Raw genomic sequence first — 11,972 nt, forward strand, 5'->3', positions numbered from 1 at the left:
CCGCGCGGACGATTTGCGACCTTTTTGCCTTCCTCCTACTTCGATTCTTGCCATATTGGCGCTGATTTTTTCCTCCACTTCCTGCTTCCAGCTTTGTGGAACCCCTGTTTTCTAGGCCTTTCATTTCGTCTTTGCCTTCTGCTTTTCGCTGTCCTTGCCCCCCCTTTCGTTCCGTCTGCCTCCTTGCCTCCCCCCTTTGGTGTTTTTCCTCCTCTTTCCCTTGTTTTCTGCTTTTCCTCCCCTTCGTGCCTCCTCTTCCGTTTCCTTCTGCCCTTCGCTTTTGTGCGCTTTTTTCTTTCCGCCTCCCCTCTCCTCTGGCTTGCTCTTTGTGCCTTCGCCTGTTTCTCCCCCCGTTGCTTTTCTGCCCTTCCCCCTTTTCCCCGTGGGCTTCTCGTTTTTCCCCTTTCCCCGTCTCTCTCTCTTCTCTTCTTCTTCCCTTTTGGCTTTCTTTTGGTTCGCCGTCCTCCTTGTTTTGCCTCTTCCTTGTCTCCTTTGCGGTTCTTGCTCCTCTTCCCTTGTTTTCCGTTTCTGCCCTTTCTTTCGCCTCTCTGCGTTTCTTCTGTTGCTTTTCTGCCTCTCTGTCCCCTGCCTCCTCTTCTTTTTTTTTCGCTTCTGCCCTTTTCTTCTGCCTTTCGCCCTGCCTCCTTTCGGCTGGCCTTCTCTTACGTTCCTTCTTCCGTTGGCCCTCTGCCTCCCCTTTCGTTGCGGTCGTGCCTGCCTTTCCGCCCGTTTCGTCCGTTCACTTTCGTTCCTCCCTTTCCCGGCCTTCTCCCTCGGTGCCTCTCCCCTCTTCTCGCTCTCCCCCCCGCTTTTCCTTCCCCCTGCGCCCCCCTGCCTTCGGGCCGTTTCTTGGGGCGGCCTCCTCGTTCTCTGGCCCTGGCTTCCCCGCCTTGTTGCTCCTCGTCCCCTTGCGCCGCTCCTCTGTCTCAGGCGTTGGTCTTTCACCGCGCTTCGTCTCGCCCCCCTTTCCTGGGCGTCTCCCTCCTCCTTGTCTCTCCTGTGTTGGTTTCCTTTCGTTTGTTCGGCTTTCCCTTCCCCTTTTGCCCCGTGCTTCCCCTTTCTCGCTTCCTTCCCGCGTCGCCCCGCCTCTTTCCTTTCCTCCCCTTGTCTCCCGTTCACCTCCCCTCCCGCTGGCCCTGCTCCCTGCCTCGTGCTCCTCTCCTTTTCCTTCGTTGGGGCGTCGCCCCCGCCTCCTTCCTCCGTTCCCCTTCTCTCTTGCGTTGTTGGTCCCCTCCCCTTTGCTCCCTGTCTCGTGCTCTTCTCCTTCTCCTTCGTTGGGGCGTCGCCCCCGCCTCCTTCCTCCGTTCCCTTCTCTCTTGCGCTGTTCGGGTCCCCTCCCGTTTTCGCCCTCTCCCTTGTGCTTCCTTGTCTGTCCTCTGCTGGCCTTTCGCCCCCCGGCCCTTTCGTTCTCTTTGTCTGCTTCCTTCGGCTGCCCTCCTGCCCTCTGCTCCTCCTTTCGCCCCCCGGCCCTTCTGTCTCGGCCTGTCGTTTCGTCGTTTTCTCCGTGCTGCTCGCCTCACCGCTTTCCTTCCTTTCTGCATCCTTCTCCTCTCTCTCCTGCCGCTTCCTTTTCTGCTGTCCCCTTTCGGTCCTCTCTCTTCCTTTGCCCCCCGGGCTTCCGCTCCGGCCCCTGCTCTCTTCCGTTTTTTTTGTCCTCCTGGTTGTCCTGCATCTCCTTGCCTTGCCCCCCCGTTTCTTCCGCCCCCCCCTGCCCGTTGGTGTCCTCCTCTCCTTGCTCCTTTGCCGCCCGTTTTCTGTCCCTTGCTTCTTCCCTCCCTTTGCTCCTTGTTTCCTCCTCCCCTTTCCGTTGGCTCTTCTTGCGTCGCCCTTTCGCCCCCGGCCCGTTTTCTGTCCCTCGCTTCTTCTGGCCTCTTTCGTCCTTGCGCTCCCCTCCTCTCCTCCGTGTTTCCTTGCCTTTCCTCGCCTTCCCCTTTCGCCCCCCGGCCCGTTTTCTGTCCCTCCCTTCCTCCCCCCTTCGCTCCTCCCTTTCTCTCCCTTTCTTCGCCTTTCTCCCTTTCGTTCCCTTCTCCTTCTCCGTTTCTGGTTTGCCTTGGCCCCCCTGTCTTTCGTCCCTTCCCCCCTTTCGCTCCCCCTTTTCTTCCTTCTTTTTCCCGCCGCTTCCTTGGTTCTTTGGCCTCCCTCTCGTCCGTTGCGTGGTCTGCTCTCCTTCTTTTGGCTTCCCCTCCTCCCTCTCTCTTCTGCGCCGCCTTCCCCCTTGGTTTTGGCCGGCGTCTTTTCTTCTTTTCGTCTGTCCCCCTCTGGTGGCGCCTCCTGTCCTCCTTCCTTCTTCCTTTCGTTGGCCTCTCCTTGGCCCCCCCTCTTGCTTCTTTCGTCTGCCCCCCTCCTGGTGGGGCCTTCTCTCTTCCTTCTTTCGTTGGTCCCCTCCCTTCTGCGTGTTCTCTCCTTCCTTTGGCTCCCGCCTCTCTTCCTCCGTGGGCGTGCTCCTTTCGCCCGCTCCTTCCGCTCCTCCCCTCCCGCTGCTGGCTTTCCTTGTTTTCCTCCCTTCCCCCTTGGCTTGTGCGTCTCGCCCTCCGTCCCCCGTTTCCCCCCGTCTTCCTTTCGTCTTTTGTTCTTCTCCTTCCTCCGTTCCTTTCCTTGCCCGTTTGGTTGTCCCCCCTCTTTCTGCCCCTGTTGTCCCCTCTTCCTGCCTTTCTTCGCCCGCACCCCTTTCCCTTGTGGTGCCCTGCCCCTTCCTCCCTTCTTTCGCGCCTTCCTCGCGTCTTTCGTTTCTTCCCCTTGCTCCTGGGCCCTTTTTGGTTTGTCCGGCTCCCCCCCTTTTGTCCGCCCTCTCCGCCCTCGTCCTGTTCCCTTCCTTTCGCGGTGGCCCTTGCGCTTCTTTGGGCCGTTGGTGTCTGTTTCCGCTTCCCCCTTCTTGCCTTCGCCTTCTGGTTTTCTGTTCTTGGCCTGTTTCTGTGCCTTGCCTCTCTTTTGGGCTCTCTTCCTGCGTGGGCGTGCCCGCCGTGTCCCCTCCCCGCTCTTCGCCGTTCGCGGTCGTGTTTCTGTTCCCTTCTCCCCCCGTCCTCGCCTCTCGTTCGCCTTCTGCTCCCCTTCCGCGCTCTCTCCTTCCGGCCTGCTTCTCCGCTTTTGGCGCTCCTCCCGTGCCTTTGGCTGGTTTCTTCCTTCCGTTGTGCCCCTCCTCTCTTTTGCGCCCCTCCCTTCCGGGCCTCCGCCTCCCCGTCGGGTTTGTTCCTCCCGCCCCTCCGTTCGCGCCTTTCCCTGCCTGTGCTCCTCGTCGCTCCTCCTCCCTTGCTTCGTCGCTGCCGTCTTCCTCTGGTTCTTGTCTTTTGTTCTTTCCTGCCGGTTGTGCCCGTCCTTGCCCCCCGTGGGCGCCTGTCCGTCTTTTCCCTCCATCCAACTCTCTTCTCCTCTGCTTGTATTCTTGGGTGTCTGTGGTGCCGTCGGCGCTTGCGTTCCCTTCGTTGCCCTTCCCTGTTCTGCCCACTCCGGACTGCATTCGTTCCGCTTCCCTGACCTCGCCTGCTTACTGTTGAATGGCCTGTCATGGCTTACTCACGCCCACCAGTCCTCCCTCCCGGTTTTCATCGCCCGGCACCACATCCACGTCTTCGGGCGACGCACGTGAGTCGACCCACCCCATTACATTGTCCATTCTGCCGGTTTCCCTCCCGCGACCACTCACCCCCACACTCTGGCTTGGGGCATCATTCGGGAGCATCCTACCCGCTTCTGCGCCCCGCGGCCGGTTCCTCGTTTCCTACCGCCGTTCCTGTTAGTCTCCTCTTTCTTCCTACCCCCGACACGCCTTCGCCCGTAGCGTCTGACTCTCCACTGACTGCCGCCGGAGGACGCTCCCGGCCACCTCTGCCCGCTCCTATTCCCGCGACTGGCCAAACCCTCGCATTTTCGCTTTCTCTACGTTTCACTTTTCCCAGACACCTCCTTCACCGCCGATTTATCTTTACTTATTCTTCCCACCCACAGCCTCTGCCTCTGTGCCTACGCGACGCCCTGAGCTGCCGCCCCTAGGCCCCCCCCGGGCGCTCGCTCTTCCCGCCCTCCTTGCCCGCCGTCAGTTCCGCATCGCCCCCGCGCTGCACCACTCCCCTCACCTGTTACGCCTGGCGACACGTTGCCGCTGTCGTTCCAGGCAGACCTGCCAGCGCCACACCGGTGCCCCACCGTTTCCGCCCGGCCCACCAACTTCCCCCCCGGTTCGCACGCTACCCCCGGCCCAGACTGGCAAATTTCCACAGTTTCCCGCGCCGCACTGATCTTCGCGCTGGCCGACCGCCTCCGGACGCTCAGCTGACAGGCCACAGCCTGACGACCCTGCGCCTGCCACGCCTGCCGCCCGACACTCCGGCTTTCGCCCGCGCGAAAACGCCCGCCTCACGACCGTCCCTGGGGCGACCGCACTTTGCTCCTTCGACGTCTCGGCGCCCCTTCCGTGGCTCTCACCATCCGCCTTACTGGGCGCAGCCTGCCCCGCCCTATACAGAAGGCCTGCGGCGCCCATTTTGCACCCCTTGCTCTCGGCCTACGACATACCTTCTTCGCTCGTTTTGCCTCCCCGCACACAGACTCCGACCTCTGCAACGGTCTTGCCAGGTCCCTGGGTGCTCCTGGCACCCTCCCTCCGCCGTCCGCACGCCGGGTTCCGCACCTTTACCCCCACGCACCCCACAACACGAGACCACTTTTCGCTTGGCTCAGACTTCCCAGACTCTCCCACCATCGCCTTCCTTCGCCGCTGTCCTCTACACGACACTCGACGCCCCGGCTGGCTGTTCTCTCCAACCTTGACCCCCACGCCCACGCTTGGCTTCTACGGGGCCACCTTCGCTCAGAATTTGGGTTCGACCCGATCTCACTACCGGCCTCCTGTTCGCACCCCTATGAGACTTGCACGCGCCACGCTTACTCCGGTGAGATCCGCCGGCCTCCCTCTGGTGTAGCTTCCACTGTGGACCTCTATGGTTCCACTCCCCGGCACACTGTGGTCAAACGATTCCCCACCCGCCCTCCCTGCCCGGCCCTCCCACTCTAAGCTGGACCTTGCCCCTGACCCCGGCCCGCGGAGCGACGTTGCCCTTACGCCGCTTTCTTTAACTGGCACACCTCAGGCCCGTCGCGTCCACCGCATGCCGCGCGGTGGTTCCTGGCTGCTAACACCGCGCCCGCCCGCACACCAGCCCCACCGGAGCCCACAGGCCGACCCGCGTTGCGACCACACCCCACGTCTGGCGGTGCCATGCGCTCCTCCCCACCCAGCACCCATATTCCACTCCACTGTTTGCTCGCAGACATTTGGCCCGCTGACTCCGCTCGAAAGCCGGCCGTGGGCACGACAGCCCCAGCTGTCGGCTTCACAGTCGGTCTCGCCACACCAGTCCTGCCCGCGACCACGCAGCACGCCTTTCTGCTCCTCACTTTGGCGTTCCGCTACCCTGTGCAGCCATGTAGTTGTCTCCCTCCACTGCTCCTCGAACCATCCGCCGGCCTCATCATGCTCCTCCATATCCGGGGCACGCACCACCCCCACCACGGCAGCGAGCCTGTCACCCTCCTCCCACGCGCCCTTGCGGTTGGGGGACGGACGCCTCTCCTCGTCCGCGGGTCTCTGGGACCTCCTCCCCCTGGCCACAGGAATGGGCCCGACCTCCCCCGGTGCCGCTTTCCGGCTCGCCCCGTCTTTCACCGTGACGACCACCTCCACGACCCTGTGCCATGTTCTATGGCGTTCCGGACTCACCCTTCACGCTGGTTCGTCTACCCCCCACTGCTCACTCGGCACCTTGGGCCCGTCTCCCGGTCCTCCTCCCGGGCCCCAGGAGTGCGCGTTCCCTCCTCAACTCACCACGCGATGGGCGCTGACGCAGGCACAGCCACCCTCCTCGTTCGCGGTTCTGCTCACACGGCCAGGCTAGTCCTCCCATCCACATACGTCCCGCCCCGGCGCTTGATCCATGGCTCGTCATCCTCTCCCGTTTCTTGGTTCTCAAAACACCTCCTACGTAAGCCCCCGAGCGCAGGCCTTGCCTTCCTTTGCTTGCGACTACACACCGTCACGATGTTTCTGGCCAGCTGACGGTGCTGACGCTCACGCCACATCTCGTTTATGCTGCTGCTCCCTTTTGCTCCAACTCGCCTCTCTCTTGCCGCTTTTCTTTTACTATGCTTCTTTATTTCGGGCTTGCCCGGCGGCGGCGGGCGCTGCATCCACCGTTTCTCGACCATCCAGCCCATGCCCTATTGTTTTGCTTTTGACTTTTGGCACGGATGCATGGTTGACGAGTTGAAGCTGTGGGCTTTTCTGGGGACGCATCTGGGGTTATTTTGCCGCACACACTATCAACAGTTGCATCTCCTGCATCCCACGTCCCCAGTTCCTGTTCCATATTGTCTCCCGGGCCTGCCCCATCCCCACACTTGGTACTCGTGTTTTTGTTGTGTCTGGTCGTCCCAGCCCTCCCTCTTCGGCACCGCGTTGTTGCTGACTTCTGTCATGCCTGAATGCCCTTGCAATTTTTCCCGGTGAGCGGTGGTTCTGCCGCGGGCGACACTTTCAACTCCCCTCCCCTACTCTCGGACGGACCCCTCCCCCCCGCCTCACACTTTCTCGTTCCCCGTTGTGGCAGGGTTTTCTCGCTTGCCTGCGCTCGGCGGCGCCTCAATTGATCTGTGTCCTCTGGCTCCCCGTCCCCTCTGGTGATCGCGGCACTCCTTCTGGCATTCTCTCCCCAGGCGGCCACGCTCGATCGTGCTGTTTGCACACTCTGGCCCTGGCGCCTTCCGTTTTGCCCGACGCCTTAGGTGGCTCCCTCTTCCCACTGGTTATTCTTCGGCATCCTGCCCCCATTCTGGTTCGCACACGCTCTCCCCCAACGCCGCCCGACAGTTTCAGGCCCCGTTCCACAGTCCCCTGCAGCTTAGGGGCTTCCCACATCCCCCCTTTTCTTACACGTTCCTCCGACTCTCCCTGGCCTCACCGTGACGCTCTTAGCAGCACTGCACAACTGCAGGTGGTCGATACGCATTCCCGCGCTACGCACCCCGAACCCCTTTGGCCAACTTCTACTTCCACCGCCCCGGCGCGTTATTCCCCTTGCACGGCGTCCCCGCAACGTCTTCTTACACCTATCCGACCTAGGCTTATGATCCCAGTTGGCTACACAACGCTCATACACAGGACAACTCTGCAGCCCTTCTCTTTCCCCGACACGCTTCATTCTGGTCTCCCCAGCATCTACGGCGCAACGTGGCTCCACTTCAGAGGCGACGCTAACCCACCCACTTCTCACCCTCGTCACACCAGCTCCGGCACCTCTTTACTCGGACCTTCCCCAAGCATCCAGCGATGACTACTGGTCCCTAGGTTCGCATGCCGGAAACCTCTCTTTTCAGCCATCTTTGCCCTTCCTTCCCCCGCTTTTTCCTGACGCAGCACGGCCAGGCTCCGCCTGGTTGGACCACGGGATCCTTTCCCCACCTTCCTCCCCTGGACCTGGTTGGACGGTTCTCCCCCCTTCCCCCGCTTGGCACGTTACCCCGCATTGTTCGCTCTGGCAGCACCCCACGGCTCCATGGCCCCGATGTTTTTAACTGTCACTTCTCACCCCACTTCCCTGGGACCCCCACAGGACGAAAGACCTTCGCCACGCTTTGTCCTCCAGTTCTTCGCATTCTGGCTTTTCCTGACGGCATCACCTGCTCCTCTCGCTCCCCTCCTTCCCCCCTGCCAACAGCCCGCAACCATGTACAAGCCGCTCGGCGCCCTGACCCTTTGTGATACACTGTCCCTATACGCTTCTCACCAACGATCATGTTATCTCGATCTACCGCCGGTCTTTGCGCCTACAGCTTATTGGTCCCGTCTGTCCACCACCCCTACACCTTTCACACCTTTTACTGCTCTGCCATCCACGGCAATCTCTTCTTCAATCCCCCACTCGCGCATTCACTCAGCCTCATGTTGGGGTTGTTGAATCCACCTCTGAGCTGGACGCAAGCTCACGATGCACAGGCCTCACACCTACTCCCACCCCCGCACACTCCTTGCCTCATGTCTAGTCCCCACCTCAAGGCCCGCACTGCCGCTCACGAACTCATCTAAGCTAGGTCTACGGGTCCACACCTCGGGCCCATCCGCGCTCACCTCATACTGTGCCTGACCGCCTCCCCTATACTCTGTTCCGCGACTCCTCTGGTCCCCCACCTCCCCCCGCGTTCACCTCAAAATCTAGGTCAGCTACATCATATATCGGCCACTCCTTTTTGACCGCGGACCTCACCTCTTCCTATACTGAACACTCTCATTTCAACCACCCGCGGCTCGCCATCACCTCCCGCACAGGGTCGCACCTTCCCTTATCCTCCTCACCCCCATACCGACATTCTCGCCTGCCACCCTGGTCAGCACCCCCTCTTCGCACATCTCCCATCCTCATGCCTCTTCATCATCCCTTTTTTTTTTTTGCCTCTCTCACATTGTCGTATCTGTTTCCACCTTCTTTCATCCCCCTAACTGCAGCCTCCAGCGTCCCGACTCTTCATGCCCTTCCACCTGGGCGCCGTCGGTCATCTAAGGCCGCACCGTGTGCTATGCGCCGTACGCTCTTACCGTCTTTCCGTAATCTATTTACTATGTTATGGCCTCACCTTTTTCTTTTCTCTCCCTTACTGTCCCAGTATTTGGTTTCCCTACCTATACACTTACTTTTACTTGACCCTTCATAATCCACTCTGCCACTCTTATCTATGGTCTTTGTACACCTCCAGACACTTCCCTTCCTTCCACACTATACATTCTTGCACTTGCTATCCTTTCGGTCTTTCTTACCCACCACCCCAACCCAACACCCCTTGGGGCCTTCTACGCGCCATCGCGCCCTGCGCGTACCCCCCTACCTCTATATCTCTCATACATATCATATCTATATCTACCTACCATCATCTATACTCTCTCTTCTAATCCTGCCCACGACCATACCAAGCTCCTGGCACCACCCTCCATCTGTCCATCCCCGTCCTCTATCCTATACCTCTTGTCCTCCTTTTGCCCTCCACGTCTCTCTCTATCTCTCATCTTCTTATACATCTAGTATCTATCTCTCTCTCTCATCTACTCTACCTCTATCTCCTATCTATCTATCATCATACGGAATTCCGACATACACCCACACATTGTTCCCACGGCCTGCACCCACCCGTGTCAGCGGAACACACCCTCCACAACATGCAATACATAACCATACACCACCACCCACACTCCCTCCACACACATCCCCCACACCGCTCATACCCCCACTATAACTCCCTCCCCCCCCCACTGGTGTACTTTCACGCCCCCTGTCTGGTGTTTTCCTCACCCCCTCCTAGTTGTGTTTTCTTGGGACTCTGTTCCATGCCTGTTGTGATTTGTAGGATGTCTTTTTCGCTCCCGTTGATGTCTGTTATTTGTTGACATCTATTGTAGACTGCCGGCCCCGCGCACCTCCGGCGGCACATCTGCCCGCCTCTTGCTTCCCTCTCTCTCATCTACTTCTACTTAACTATCTCTCCAATTCATATCTACTCATCTAATATATATCTCTATCATCTCATCTACATATACTCATCATCTACTATCTATCTATATCTACTATACTCTATATCTACTACTCATATCTCTATACTTACTCTCACTTGTACTCATCCCCCCTCTACCGGTATACCTCCTCCACACACCACGCCCAACTACTTTACCACAGCCCTTCCTCGACCCGTCCTGGCGCCGGGCCCCCCCTCTCAGACATCTCATTCTTCCACCCAGGCTTGTACTCCTACGTTTCACCCACCGACATCACACGGCCCCCGCGCCGCTTTTCTCAACATTGCCAACCAGACCGACCCAACTCTTGGCCGCTCCTCGCACCTTCCCTTTCACTCACAGCCGATCGCACGCCTATTACACCATTTTTGCGCTCGAACACTCTCAGCCGACAGGCTGCCCCACCCGCATGTGCCCCCCGACACCGCCCGCCCATGCACCACCACACACAGGACAGACGCAAGACGCACGCGCGGCCCTAGTGTCACAGACTCGCCCGCTGCTGCCCCTTCAATAGGCCTTTCTTGTCCAGTGTCCTTCACCACCGCCAACCACCGAGGGTGCAACATTCCAGCCAACCTATTACTCTTTGGGCCACTCCGCGCACCACGCCACTACCATGAATTCTGACAGCGCCTCCGGCACCTGCCAACGTCCACCTACCCTTACCGGCCGCTCGCACACATCGCTAAACCCCCGCGCACACTACACTTCACCCATTAGGCACACCATGTACCCTGCCCACGCGCCGGCAGTCTTCGGGCAGCCTGCAACTCGTATCGTCGCCAACGGGTCATTAACAGCGGCCCCGTGCGTCGCACTAGTTTGTCGCACACCAGTGTCAGGCCCCCACTTCTGAGGCACCCCTTGAGTCATCCCACCCCGCCCGCCCCTTCACCTTTGCGGTCCGGCAGTACGGCCGAACCCCGCTGCCCCACCGCTCGCGCACACTCAGTGTCCCTTGTTATGCGCATCCTGACCCACCGCGGCCCAGGCGACCGGCGCGCCCCGCCCCCGGCCGCTCTCTGGCCCCGGCCCCTGCCTCCCTCGCAAGGCTGCTTGTAGCCCACACCCGACCAAGCGCCAGTGCCCCTCACACGGTTCAGGCCCACAGCTGTTGCCGCCCACCTGCCGCGCCATCGTCTGGCCCCGCTCCCCTCTTGCGCGACTCCGCACAATCCCCCACGGCTACCTTCCGTCAGAGGCCGCACCGCGCGCCTCCCGCCCCACCGTGGCCACAACCCCCACCTGGGCGGCCCCTCGGGTCCGTACCCCCCGGACGCCTGTCGAGGTTCTTCTCGTCCTCACACGTCACTTTTCCCGACCGGCCCGGGCCCGTCCTCATACTCTTGCGCGTGTCGCTGTAAGTCCGATCTCGCAGCACCCCTTGCTCGGAAGCTTTGTCACTCCCTCCACTTAACCGGCCCTGCCCGTACCCGCGGTCGAAGCCGCGCGGACGCCTGTTCCCTGCGCGCCCCAGGCCGTCGTGCACTTGTCCCACCCCGGGGCACCACACGCACTACGTCTACATTCCGCGAGAGACCGCCCTCCCGCGCGAAGCCGGACTTGCACTTGTCCTGTTGCCGCCCCCGCTGCCATGCATGTGCCGAGCAGCTCGGCTGGCCGCCGGGCGTTCCACTGTCACTCAGCACTCGACGCACACGGCCCCTTCCGGCGAATGGAATCGGCACGCGGCCCACTCTGTCTCTGACCCACGCCCCATTGGCACTCCACGCAATGGTACGATTATGTATCCGCCCACCCCGCTCCTGTCCGAGCGGTTCCCTTCCGTGGCCCCGCAGTGCTGACGCCCGCAGGACGCAGGCTGTTCCGACCGGTCTCGCCGCTTGTCTCGGTCACACGGTCCTCCCGGTCACCCGCTTGACTACACATCGAAGCCGTATCTCCTTCGCACCACGAGCGTCTCCCTGAGAGACCACCCCTGGACCCTGGCTACCTCTTGCGCCTAAGACTTATGTCTTGATGTTCACCTCCCCACGTCTGCGGCATCCCCATCTCGTGAGCACTACCCTTAAGAAGTTCTCGTCTCATACGTCCTCGTACTACAGATCCATCAATCCCATATCCTTGTCCCTGCACCCTTATCCTTCTTTCTAACCACACTCCTAATATTGCCCATTATTCGTCCTCTACTTTCCTCTCCGTCCTACCCATTCTCCTTCTTCTCTTCTCTATACTCTACTCTCACTCCGCCACCTGTTTTTTTGCCACACCCTTAGTTCCGCCTACCTGACACATTGCCTTCTTTTCCGTGTCACATCCTCCTGACCCTTTTTGGCTCATGATTTGCGCCCCATTTTTCCCTTCCTCGCCCTTTACTTTCACTTCGCTTTTTACCACTTTCCGCCTGCCACTCCTATTACATCATGCTTTTCACGACTCTTTTTACACACTTTCTTTT

At 60.3% G+C, this 11,972-nt stretch overlaps 1 protein-coding gene across 1 annotated transcript; it reads right to left on the minus strand.

The window, feature by feature from the left end:
• Positions 1-120: 120 nt before the first annotated feature.
• LOC109169311 (ribosome-binding protein 1-like) lies at positions 121-3,351 on the minus strand. The gene has a single exon (XM_019318179.1). The coding sequence runs from the start codon at positions 3,349-3,351 to the stop codon at positions 121-123; it is 3,231 nt and encodes a 1,076-aa protein (XP_019173724.1).
• Positions 3,352-11,972: the final 8,621 nt, after the last annotated feature.

The sequence above is a fragment of the Ipomoea nil genome, unplaced genomic scaffold (genome assembly GCF_001879475.1).
Source record: "Ipomoea nil cultivar Tokyo-kokei standard unplaced genomic scaffold, Asagao_1.1 scaffold3286, whole genome shotgun sequence".
Classification (NCBI taxonomy): Eukaryota; Viridiplantae; Streptophyta; class Magnoliopsida; order Solanales; family Convolvulaceae; genus Ipomoea; species Ipomoea nil.